Source organism: Neovison vison, chromosome 7 (genome assembly GCF_020171115.1).
Source record: "Neovison vison isolate M4711 chromosome 7, ASM_NN_V1, whole genome shotgun sequence".
NCBI classification, from domain to species: Eukaryota; Metazoa; Chordata; class Mammalia; order Carnivora; family Mustelidae; genus Neogale; species Neogale vison.
Window position 1 is genome coordinate 137,017,428 of NC_058097.1, and position 13,626 is coordinate 137,031,053.

The 13,626-nt window shown below is 37.9% G+C and overlaps 1 protein-coding gene across 2 annotated transcripts in view; it reads right to left on the reverse strand.

Annotated features, from left to right (window-relative positions):
- Positions 1-390: 390 nt before the first annotated feature.
- The window catches only part of TMEM135 (transmembrane protein 135), a 256,778-nt gene continuing 243,542 nt past the window's right edge, over positions 391-13,626 (reverse strand). For both annotated transcript variants that reach the window (XM_044258354.1, XM_044258353.1), the window contains exons 13-15: positions 9,443-9,541; positions 8,291-8,358; positions 391-6,165 (exon numbers count right to left, since the gene is read on the reverse strand). In XM_044258354.1, coding sequence (XP_044114289.1) covers positions 6,033-6,165; positions 8,291-8,358; positions 9,443-9,541 — 300 coding nt within the window. In that variant the 3' untranslated portion in view covers positions 391-6,032. The remainder of the gene's footprint in view (positions 6,166-8,290; positions 8,359-9,442; positions 9,542-13,626) is intronic.

Consider the following 13,626-nt stretch of genomic DNA (forward strand, 5'->3'; position numbering starts at 1 on the left):
TACCTGGACAAGAAGAAAGGAGAGGCGTGGAAGCCCTAGAAAAAGAAGAGCCGAGCCCCCTGAGCCGGGTGTATTGTCACCTTAACAAAGTCCGTGCTCCGTCAAAAGAAAAAAGGATTAAACAACCATTAGGTGAGGAATTAATGATGAATTGCAACCCACTTCCGAAGTCTAGTCCCAAGTTACAGAAAGAGTTCTAGTGGGGGGAAAATGCCTATATGATTCTACTCTACCTCTAAGTTTTGTAGATTTATTTATCCTGCCTTCTTAGGTCTCAAGAAAACCCTAATTCCTGAGAATGGCAAGCTTTAAAAACTGCAGAATCAGATTCAGAAGCTACTGAATTTCTTCCCGTAGTTTTGTAGATTTTACTGAGATTACCAATTCCATTTCAAAAGGAGGAATTTAAAACTTTATTTCTATAAAACCTCTTTTAAATACATTGAACACACTTTCAACTCAATGAGCAAACACCTGCTGGCATTCTTAAGCATGACAAGGCCGTCCAATCATTCATGCCATCAACACAGAATACCCCGACGAAGCCAAGCACTTTGTCAGTTAATACCTAGTCTGGCCACTGGCCTCCGGTCAGGCTTATATCTATAATGCTTGCAGACATGCCCCACACTCTGATAACTCTGAGAAAGATCCCCATCCCTCCTCTTTCACAGACTGTGTCTCTTCTCTACGCCACATTTGGTAGTGCACCCCTGTCTCCCGCATCACTGGCATTTAACTCCCGATAGCCCCACTTTGAATGAATCCCTCTGGCTCACTTCTGAGGGGAGAGGAGAGAAAGAGAAGCTAAGCTACCTCTCTTTCTAGCACATTCCACAGCATTCCTTGAGGCTCTTCCCCGACCAAGAGTCAGACTGATGCTTGTGTCTCACCTTCAGTTTCCTCTGAAAGAAACAGGAAAGTGAGAACTTTTTTTTTTTCCTCTGAAGAACTCAAACTGAAGAAATAAGGGGCATAAATGTGGCACAGGCCTGGGAAAGTAAGAAATAGGAGGAAGGAGGGGGCGGAAGTGTGTGTTCAGTCTCCTCTCACCCATCCCTTTCAGCACCTCACCCTCCTAACGACCAAGGAACAACCTCATGCTTTGAACTCTGGTGGACCTTTGGCCCCAATCCATCCCAATAGCCACAGCATCCTCCTGTGTGACCAAATTAATCTGAAAATTCATTTAAGGGGTTGAATGATACCTGAGACACTGAGTCTCTTAGACATTGAGGAAGGAGACCTCCAAAATTGCCTGGTCCAAATTAAGGGACAGAGGAAAGTAATACTCCTGGGTGATCTCTGCTAATACAGGCTGTGTGACACAGGTCCACCTGCAGAGGGCCGGACCTCCCCAGCCCTCAGAGCTGCTGAGGCTTGTACGGTGTGTGCCAAGGATCACCCACAGCCTGGGGTTTTCTTACAAGGTTAGAAAGTTATGCTTTAGGTTGGGCAAGGGAAGGCAAGCACTAAACTGAATAAACAAGCAAGTTGTGGTGGCTTGTGAACTAGAGAAAAAGCACAAATGCTCCTGACCTGATGCCTGGGCTGTGGACCAGATGGGTGTGTGTATGTGTGTGTGTGTGTGCGCGCGCGCGCGTGTGTGTATTACTGGGATTTTCAGGTCCGAAAGGACAATGCATAAAGCCCAATACATTATTTCACTTAGGACGTACCTGGTGGAGGAAGATGGGGAAAGAAAATGGAGAAGGTATTAGGAAATAGGAAATGAGTTCTCGCCCCTTCCACGTAGCAAGTCTGATGACTTCACAGGGTTGTTGAGAAGAGGCTATCTTGAATTTAAAGGCTCCACATTCAGAGGAACGTCTCTTTCCACATGTGTGCAATTATCTTCTGTGCCTTCAGCCTAGGAAATGTGGAGCTATAGCATTGTCCCTGAAAATGGTTATTCAATTTTCATGATCCCACAAGATGCCCCCACCTTACCAGACGCCACCCAAGGGAGCAATGGCATGTTCACCTTCAAGGAGCATAGTTAGCAGCATGGAACACCAGGCAGCAGAAAAAAGGCAAGGGGCAGAGTGATGAGCAGTGAGGAAGGGCAACACAAGGTTAGACATAAAGATTCTAAGGCTGGGAAGGAGGAAAAAGAGAAGAGCTGGGACAGAGAAGGGAAGAAGGAGAGAGAGGCCACGTCAAAGAGCAAGAAAGTGGTACCAGATATGAAATCTTTCTTCCAATTCACCGCGGTGGGAAGCTTAAAGCCATACAGGTGCTCAGTGCCCTGCCGCACTCCTAGGATACATGCTACATCACGGCCAACTTCCTGCCCCTTCTCTGCTTCCAGAAGACACACACCTTTGTCAGTCTCCTTTCTTTGTAGTCACCCTTTTCATAACTGCAGAGCAACAGTGAAGTCCCCTGGGCTACAGCTGAATCAGAAACACAGCCTCAGTCCTGGGGTCCCCATATCAGAAGCTCGAGGGAAGCACCACACCCCCGGGATCCATGTCCATACCCTTGATCTCGGGGTCAGCTCAGTGCTGGACACTCTTTTCCTTGCTAAGCGCACAAGAAGGCACTGCAGAGCGAGTGAACACACAGCCACAAAAGGAGCTACAAAAAGGAAGGCGCAGGCTTGAGGGAATGGTCAGAACAGTCTCCTGGTGTCCATAATTCAACTAATCTTATTTAATCACAGTCTCAACCTAGCCCTGCAGGAAACATTCATTCTTCACTCTTTTTCTGACAACATTTTTCTTGATCACTCATCTTCCAGTTACCCTAGGTTCTCTACCTGAAAATGAACAGCAGGTGGAAAAGCAGCCACAGGTTAATTGTGGGGAGAGATGAAGTTTTTCAGGTATCTGCGCAGTTCAGAAATGAATACTTTTGTCTCTGCGGAACAAAGAATTCATCCACATGAGAATGATCTTGTTGTTCGGACAAACTGCTTTGTCTTTAGGATAAAAATAAACCACAGAGAGAATTCAAGGACTCCGTGGGTGTGGTGGCCTCTCTGATTCAAAGGTGCTGAAGGCCAGGCCAGGGCTCATAGTGAGCATGTGCTCTCTGGCCCTGCAGAGAGACTGCTCCGAGCAGGTGACAGAAGCCAATGGACGAAGCTTCTTGTGAGTAAAGGAAATTGATTTTCACTAACTATACATTGACAGGGGACTAGAAACTCAGGGCTGTGATAAAATACAACCAGAATACAATTTTGTAGCTCTTAACGACAAAATCAAGTGTTAGCCTAGACGCAATCCACAAGGAAATACACAAGCTTGACAGGAAAATGCTGTGACAACTGGCCAGTTCGGGTTTCATCATACAAGACATGTTCGTCATAGAAAAAAATAATAAATTATAAAATCTGAGAGCAAAGAGTAAAAAGATAGAACTCTAAATTAAATAACCACGGACTAAGCAACAAATGAAGGCCAAAAATAAACTAGAAATCAACCAAGTGATAACCATGTCCAGAGATCAAGGCAAAAGTTACAGAAGTGACCATAGGATTTGTGAAACAACAAAACATGGTTTTATTTCGGACATGAGTACTAAAATGGACTCAAACTATCTGATGAGAAACTGGCAAGAATCTAATAGATTGGAGACAATCTGTTATCTTGCAAGCTCAATCTTAACTGGGTTAGTACTACCTCTAGGATTTTATTCACGCAGGAAATAGCAATGAAACCACCATAATAAGATGCCCAGACCAACGCACTGTCTTCCAGACTCCAAAAAGATGTGGGAAAAGCTAAGGGGGCATATCCAGGTTTCCTGCAGTCAGTTCTGATGGAAATTTACCATTAGCAGGATGTCTTCAGTGTATAAATGGACTAAAAAACACATTTTGGAAAGGACATCTATTTGGCTTTATTTATGGTGCCAAGCTGTCAGCCGATACCTGATTGGTTAGAGGTAGAAAGATACCCATTTTGATTGTCTTCAGGAACACGAACAGTCTCTTGTTTTCTCAAATAGCTACACTTTGCAGGCTGCCTCAGTGAAATCAAATCAGACTTCTCTTTTCACCACGGCAAATTAGGTAACTATCTGCCCAAGCTATACGTTCATTACTGTATTCATGATGCTTCATGATGGTTATTTCATTTTACATTTTATATTAAAACATGACTAGTTTGAGAAAAAAGTAAATCATAGAAATGTGCCTTTTGACAGTAAAATTTTACTAAACAATCTCATCGAATTTCAGTAGATTTGTCTTTTAACATCATAGCCTTTTTAATATTAATAAAATCAGTAACTTACAAATTAAAATGCTTTTCTTTAAAGCAGGCAGGAAAAAATTATAAACATAATTTCTAAATAAAGAAAATGAGGGGCAGGAAGCAGTGCTTTCTACACTGCTATAATACTTCATTTTTAAAAGTAAACACAGTACCAATTGTCATTTTGATTCCAGTGAATAAAAACTTAAAACTTAATTTATTAATGAATTTTGAAGTCTAAAACCAAAACGATGCCTTAACAGTATTATCTAATAGAGAAGTCAATTCCAAGAAGTTAATCACAATGCAGAATTTTGATCTAATTAAAGTGGCTCTCTCTGTTACCATGGTACCAGAGTCTGTCTTTTCGTTGGGTTTCAATTCACCATTAACCACCAAGGATAGGATTACATGTAAACAGAAATATGTGAGGCTTGATGAAATTGAATATGGAGGATCAAGCACTTTTAAAGTCTGGGTTATAATCCTTGTTGCGACACAAGTTCTACTATATAATTAATTTACAATGGCCTAAAACTTTATAGCAACAAAATGATATTAAAAAAATATACCATCATCCCTATTTGTTATATTAACTATAGACATCATAACCAATTAAGCCTTTCATCAACTTAGAAAAGTAAAACTTTTCCCTGAAATACTCTAAAGAGTAATCATATTTCAATCACAGCTGTCCTGAACTTATAATCAACAGTGACTCCATTTTGTCACTTCTTTTATTCTAACAGGAATAAAAATGGTGACAATAAGTTTTTGAAAAGAGGCTCAAGAACCTGAATCCCGTTAGTGATGAAATGGCCTTTTTTAACAACTACCGGATTTTTATATTGTATGTAGTTGTAAAATATCCATTGTGTAGGTAGAAGAGTCGAAAGGGAACAAAATGACAAACTTGCCAAAACCACTTTGGATCCCTTCTAAATCTACAATGGCAGACAACCTTAGCCATGAAGAATTCAGCCCTAATAAATGAAAACAAACATCATAAACCCACAAGAGGTTTAGAAACAACCTCATTAGCTTTTAAATATTCAAGTGAAATGCTTCTGCAAAAGATTAAAACACACACTTCAACGGCATCAGGTATGTCCATTTCCATTTACTTCTAACCTGCCATTAGTACATAGGTTCACTGGGCTGCCAGACAGCCCAGCTCATCCCGGAGAGAGATGAAGCTATCATCAGCGGAAGAAGACAGGGATACCACCGCATTTATTCAAACAGCATAAGACCCGTCTTTGCATCCCTGAAGTAAGAACGGCCACCTTCTTCAATTAAATTGCTTTATACTAAAGCAGCATTGTCTGTGAAGAGTTACTTCATATCCATACATTTTACTACTATAGTTACCAATTCAAAAGCTAAAAAGAAAATACAGACCAAATCCATGTACCCGTGATCCTTTGTATCCTAAAATGTAGAAATATTCTTAGTTTTAACCAAGAATTATATTGGAATGAACTAAAAACATCTTTTAAAGTAATTTTAAGTATATTCTTGTTACTACATTTCTACATAGATTATTTAAGATTGCTTATGAACATAACTTAATCAATAATATAGCATCATGTCAACCACTACAGTGTCCCAGAATCAGATTCCGGCTACGGAAGGGTGCTTAATTATTAAGCAACACCTTCCTAAAAAGCTTCTGTACTTCTGATTGGTAAGAAAAACAAACAAAGAGCATCTCTCATTGAAATAACACTGAAGTTCAAGCTCAAGACTCCTTCTTTGCGATTCAACATAATTGACTCTTCAGAAGAAAATAATGAAACATTAGGTCACATTAATAAATTACAGTCATCTTCAAGAAAACTCGATGGGCAACTCTGGTGTTACAGTCGTATATCTCGGATCCAACCTAGGGATAAAATCCTGAAAGTGTTTAGATGCACCAGTACCAAAAACATCAAGGACTTTTCGGTTCATGACAGCAAATCTGTAAAACAGAGGACACAGTGAACAAGCATTTAACAACGTTTATAAAATAGATGGTTCACTTGACATGTCTTTCATTGAATGGGAAAATAGAAAAGACTGACACGACAAAAGACTCAATGGCCGGTTCAAAAGTCATACTGATCCTCTACCTTAAGATTCCTGGTCTCATATTTTCTTTGAAGAGATAATAATTCCCCAACCTGAGACCCCTGAGACTCCCAGAAGACCCTTTCAAGTTCTTTCTACTAGATTATGTCAAATAGAAAAACAGGCTCATTATAATTTTTCTGATGAATGAAATCACAGGAAACAAACTCAACAAATGACTGAGCTTAATATTACCAATAAGGCAAAGGTATTAAATGTAATTTCTTTCATAACTGACATTTTGAGGTCTTACAATCCACAGAACATACCCATATGTGTAAGTATTTAATGATTAAAGGGAAAACAGCATATAGGTTTGCAAATTTCTAATAGACACAACAAAGTAAAAGTATACCCTCATTTTATCCATCACCTAACTTAAAAGATTAAAAAAAATCTTTTTGAAAGACACATATTTAGCCAATGTGCCAGAGGAAACTGTGTCTCTATGCCTGGTCCCAAGCATTTCTTCTGGAGAGAATAATGAATTTAGTTTTGAACCCTGGGCCATTGCCACTATTCCAAGAAAAATAAATGTAACTTTCAGTGCCTTTCCAAAGTTAAGTTCCCTTCCAAAATAATCACTGGAAAAGCTTATTAATAGGCAAAAAACTAAATGACAAAGAAATAAATGATTAACTAATAATAACATAAAGGACACACCGAAATCATGGCTAACAGGAAGACTGCTGAAGCCAGGTGACCTGGCTCAGATCCCACAGATCCTTCATCTGCTGTGTGACTCTGGCAAGCTAGCTTACCTCCATGTGCACCTCAGCTGACTCCCACATAAAATCAGGATCTTAAAAGTACTTATCTTGTAGAGCTACTTTAAGGATGAAACACCTATGCATGTATCCCTGTGTTGTATGTGTGTATGTATCTTATAACCATATCTGGGACACAGTAAGCACTATACAACTGTTTGCTATTAAAACTATGAATGCTAGTAATATTAATAACAGCTGCAATTTACTAAGTGCTTACTAGGTGCTAAGTGCTATTACAAACATCTCGATTTTCCCACAATCGTACAGAAAATATATTACTGTTTCTAGTAGGGAGAGAGAAATGGAGGCTCAGGAGGGTAAACAACCTTCTCACCAGTGATACAGCTAAAGGTTATCAGAGCCAGAGTCAAACCTAAGTCTGTCCGACTCCAAAGCCCACAGTCCTTCTGTTAGGTCAAGCTGCCTCCCAGAGAATTAGATTAAGATCAGAAAATGCTAACAAAAACAATGAAGAACAGAATAATAAAGGCAGAGGAAATTATGCTTATAATATCAAGAAAGAATAGGATTATTCTTCCCCAAATGGAAATCATTCAATTATTTAGGCAAGACTGCTAATAAATCTACTTAGCATTTTTAATCAAAAAGAAGAGATCAAAGACTTTGAAAGTGAGACTTAAGTGTGTTATGTAGCAACTAATGAGCAGTTTTCAGATCAACACAGAACTTTCCTACAACATTTAAAATATCTCAAATAGGGGTCCCTGGGTGGCTCAGTGGGTTAAAGCCTCTGCCTTCTGCTCAGGTCATGTTCCCAGGGTTCTGGGATCAAGCCCCACATCAGGCTTTCTGTAGAGCGAGCCTCCTTCTTCCCCTCTTTCTCTCTGCCTGCCTCTCTGTCTACTTGTGATCTCTATCTGTCAAATAAATAAAATCTTTAAAAAAAAAAATATCTCAAATAATACAGGGAAAAGAAAAGTCAAAATAATGTTCGTTATCTGTCAAATAAATAAAATCTTTAAAAAAAAAATATCTCAAATAATACAGGGAAAAGAAAAGTCAAAATAATGTTCGCTAAAAGAAGGCCCCATGTTGTTCTTGTTAAGATGGTCATATTTGCTTTATACGTAAGAGGCCTACTTGACCAATGAAAGAATATTCCCTCAAAAAGATGGAAAGATTCAAAATCTGTTTTGTGGCAACTGCTCTTTTTCTATGGTCAGTTACAACGTCTCCATCACTTACTTGCCCTTGGTGAGCCTTAAAAGGAACTTCCAGTAAGACGGCCGCAAGGTCTGAACTTCCATGACAGCCTGTGGTTAGAACATTTCAGTCTGAGACTTCTTTTAGTCAATAGGAAAGAGGATTAGTTGTATTAGCCAAAAGTGCATTTTTATCTCCAATTTTTAAAATACTGTATTTTAAAATACTGCTCATGTATTTTAAAAGCAACAGTGATGAAGATACAAAAATATGTATCTAGGTTTAAGTTGAATAATTCCTGAGAATCTTTGTAAATAGGGCCTCAAATAAGAATACTGCTTATACTGAAATAATAGTTGAGTTAAGTCACTATTATTAGGAAAGCATTAACTGAATACTCATTAGGGAGCTCTCACTTCACTAGTTATAATGAGTTTATCAACCCGGTGGCATTACTCTGAAAAAGTGCAAATAAAAGTAGTCCCCCAAATTTTGCAACAGCCCTAAAACCATGAACATCAATAATGACAACTACAGAATTTAAAGAAGTTGAACAATGTTTCTAATAATCTAGATTGTACCCCATCCTTGCTGCCTGAGTAACACCGGGGAAACATAATTATTCTTATTTATGTTCATGGTATCTTCGTTCCTCTAGAAGTTTAATTAAACTGGGCATTCTAGGGGCGCCAGAGTGGCTCAGTCATTAAGCATCTGCCTTCAGCTCAGGTAATGATCCCAGGGTCCTGGGATCAAGCCCTGCTTCCAGCTCCCCGCTCGGTGGGAAGCCTGCATCTTCCTCTCCCACTGTCCCTGCTTGTGTTCCCTCTCTCGCTGTGTCTCTCTCTGTCAAATAAACAAATGAAATCTTAAAAATAAAATAAAATCTTAAAAAATAAATAAATAAAGTAAAATAAACTGGGCATTCTAGCCAAAGTACTAGAGTAACAATTTACCTATAAATTATACTGTTTAAACCTAAATATTATTGTGTTCAGAAAACATGACTTGGCCCATTAAGTTAACATGTTAACGATGTGAAACTCAGAAGCTATCTTGGTTAAAAAAAAAAAAAAATTAAGATAAAAGTAAACTATAACCAATAGAAATGTTTCTAGGCTTTATTTTCCCCTGTTGGTTTAATGTACAGAAATAGAAATAATTCTATTTTTCATTTCAAAAAGCTATACTTACTGCCTGGAAGCAAATTGCTGTAGAGATGGAATAGATGATAGTATCTGCATGGGGAAAATAGGGAACCTTTCCTGCTTCGATGCCTTTGAAATACATTGTCTGGAATGAAAAACAAACATAATCCAAGATTTATTTAAAAAAAAAAAACAAAACAAAACCCAAACACACACAACTTTAAATAGCATGAACAATACGGTGGAGCAATATATTCACTCCCTGTCTACAACTATTTTTTCTACCTTCCAAATACTCATTATCCTTTCAGAGCTCAAATTACAGGTCCTATCTTCCATGACAGAGTTAAGTGTCAGCCCTTTCCTTCCCGCATTCCCTCACCCGAAACCTGAGACACCAGTAATAATACTTTTCTGTGAAATTCAGTAACTTTTTATTGCTACTTCTTTTATATCATTTATCCTTCAATGCTTTTGGTCCAATGCTCAGGTCCTCCCTTCTCTGCTGTAACTGTTCACTCACTCACTCACTTACTCCTTCACTCAATATTTAATGGTGTTAATTAGTGACATGCTGGGCAAGATGCAGAAGCCTGGGATTTAAAAATGAATACAAGAACATCTAAGTTGGTGCATAAGAGAAATAACAAATGCACTTAGATGTATAACTATGTATATATATTTATTGTGTGTGTGTAATATTTTTTTTTGTGGCTCCCCGCTTAGGAGGAAGCAAACTGCTGTGTCTAGGACAAAGGAGCAAAGAGAATCTCAGAAATGACTACATTTGAGTAGTGCTTCTCAAACCACATGCAGGGAGGGAAAAAAAAATTTTTTTAAATCTAGTTGTCATGGCTTGATGCTTTCATAACGCAATAAAAATAAATTACTAGAAAAATACAATTTAAAAATATAAAACTGAACCAAATTTTCCCTCTTATATTCAATAGACAAACTACTCTGCCAAGTTGCTATAGAAGTTTCCAAATGCTTGCTCTCAATTTCTATACTTATCTCATCCTCAACCGAGAGCAAACCGTTTCTGGACTAGCACTAGCCTGCTGACCACACTCCTAATAGTGCTGCCCCCTAAGAGGCACAAGACAGAAAAAGCAGGGGCAACAAGCTGGGTGAAAGTACATGATACATATGGGAAGGACCAGTCCATTTATATGGATAGAACATGGCATAATTCATGGCAAAGGTTTCTCTGAAACATGGGAAAGCTAAAGTATGACTAGTACAAAAAGTGAAAAAGAAGAACCAGGAGAAAACAGTGTGTGGAGGAAGGTTCAAGAAGACAAAGGTCTTCTTGAACTAAAGAACATGAAAAAAATTTTTCCCCTAGAAGTTGTCTATACAGATGGTTTTTATTTAATATTCATTACATAATCATGCAACATTTTAATAAAAAATTAATTTCAATCTGTAAGATAATGTACAAAGAGTTATAATCTACTTAGGAAGGAACATATACATGGGCTGGTATTTTGCAAATACTATACAGTATATTACAAGGAATAGGTATATTATAGTGTGTTCTTGCTGACAAAAATCAAAGTCAAATGTGGTAGAAGAGCATCATAGAAACATGTGAAACAGTTATTTCTTGATATATGGAATAACTGTTTTCCTAATTTCTTATAATAAAACTTATCTGTTGAACCTGATTCTAAGTTAATGAAAGGAGGAAATCATATCCTATATTTCTGTGTACTTACCAGCACCTAGTACAGTAATGGGAACATAATAAATATTAAATAAATACATCTTGGAAATAATTTTTTCCAAGAAAAAAGGTGTCTAGTCAGCTTTTATTTAATATTCATTATTAAGAGTAATGCAGCATTTTAATATAAAATTAACTTCAATCATAGGAAAATGATTGCCTATTATGCCATAGCCACTAATTCCACAAAGGACACCCTAAGTTTAAATCTGTAACTTTCTGAATTAAAAAAAAAAAAATTCTCATCAGCACACTTTACATCCAGTTTCTTTTGCCAAGACCCAATATGGCCTACTGATTTAAGAAAATAGCTACACCATGCTTGGCTTAAAAAACTCTAGGCATTTAGGGAAGCAGCTACAAAACACACCTTTTACAAACTAGATCTCGATACTAGATTACCCCAGTGTCACAGAATATATCTTTGCTAGCTAAGGGATACGTTCTTTCTTGTACTTTCCTTATCCTCTCCATTAATAAGCCCTGCAGCTCTGTCTCCTAAACACACACCAAATTTGTATTTCTCCTCATCCCTCCTGCTACTGTCCCAGCACAAGCCACCATCTCCTGCCCAAGAATAACAGCCCTCCCAGCTTCCAGTCTTGCCTCTAGTCTATTCTTTACAAAATGGCTAGAATACTTTCTTCTTCTTAAAACATGAATTAAATCATATCATTTCCATGCTTAAAACTCTCCAATGACTTCTAATTGCACTGAGAAAAATTTCAAACTCTCTTTCTTTCCCTTCTTCTTCTCTCTCTATCTCTCACACACACACTTGAATAAAGCAAATATGTAATTCTCCTTATGTTATTAGGATACAGACTTTCAGTGAGGTAAAATTTTTAAGAAAATCAAATAAATAATTAAATAAGTTAATAAATAATTAAATAAAATCTGTAATCTTAACTTTGAATTGAGAATATCAATATGCTCCTTATTTTCTCTTTCTCTAAAAAAGGGTGGAGGGGAGAAGGATTCTCTAGCTCTGTTCACTGGAATGGCCAAGAAAGCTTACCTAGCCAATGAACAAGAAACTTCTTGTACCCAAAGTCTCTAAATACCATTTCCCATGAAAAGAAATTAGTGGTCACTGCAGAAAAGGCTGATTCTATGCCTGGGGCAGGAAATGGCCAAGATGAGCCTGGAACATCTTGTTTTATCACAAAGTGAGAAAGCTACCAGAGATCTAGGCATTATATAAAAAAGAAACAGGAATCAACCTGTAGACACTCTCATGGTCAAAGACAGGGCAATGAGTGCAATGCCTGGGTCGAAACAAATCAAGTATGTTAAAATTCATGTCTTTAGGATGACACGTGAAAATAAAGACTCACAGGTCAATTTTGCAAAATGCCAAAAACTAATTCATTCTGAACACCAGTAAAGAAAAGGAAGTAATCAAGCATTTTATTATCACTTTGTGAGCAAACTATTTCAAAGCTGAAACAGCTGAAAAGGGAAAGTTTTTTTTAAAAGAATTCCCACTAATTCCACGAAGAAGAAACAATTATAGATTATGACCATTTTGTAACTCTCAATGAAATAAAAAGACCCCGGCAATGACTATTAATGGCTGCTAAAACAATTAAGTGAAAGCCTAATAGGAGTCTTATGTTGGCTCTATTTTTTTACATTTATTTATGTTAGCTTTATTAATACTGAGCCCACTGATCAATCTTAGCATCACAAAAAGGGAGACAACTAAACACTTCTGTGCTTCCTAATATGATGTAATGGGAATTCAAACACACAGTAAATGTGAGCTATTTCTGTCCCCCTCCACCTCCTAAAAATTGAACCTGAATTGCTTAAGCCTCTAGATCTAATGAACAGTTTACAGGAAGTTTGTGGGTTAAGGAAACATGTTAACACCACCAGTGAGGATATGATCAGCAAAATCCAGAATGTGGGAATTCCACAGACCTAATAACCTAGATCTTCAACAAATAAATGGCAAGGAAAAAAAGAAAGAGGTGGGAAAGGAGAGTTGCTATTAAAAACTAAAAGAGACTTTGGATCTCAAAACAAAGAGACTGCAAAAAGACATCTGCGAGATTATCAGTGAGAATATAAGCACTAACTGGATATATATTGATAGTAGAAAAGAATGACAAGGTTTTCTAAATGTAGGAAAACAGTATTTTGATTACACTTTGGTAGCACTATTGATCTTTCTTTTTTAAGATTTTGTTTATTTATTGACAGCACAAGTAGGCAGAGAGGCAGGCAGAGAGAGAGAAGGAAGCAGGCTCCCTGCTGAGCAGAGAGCCTATGTGGGGCTCCGGGATCATGACCTGAGCCGAAGGCAGAGGCTTTAACCCACTGAGCCACCCAGGTGAACCGATCGGTTTGTTTTTAAGGCATCTTTATCTAGAGTTGGAAGAAGTGATATGGTGTCTGGGATTTGCTTCAAAATAATTCAGGACTTGTGGAGTTGGGGCAGTAAAGATGGCATGAGATTGGTCAAATGCTGTTAACTGCTGAAGCCATATGATGGG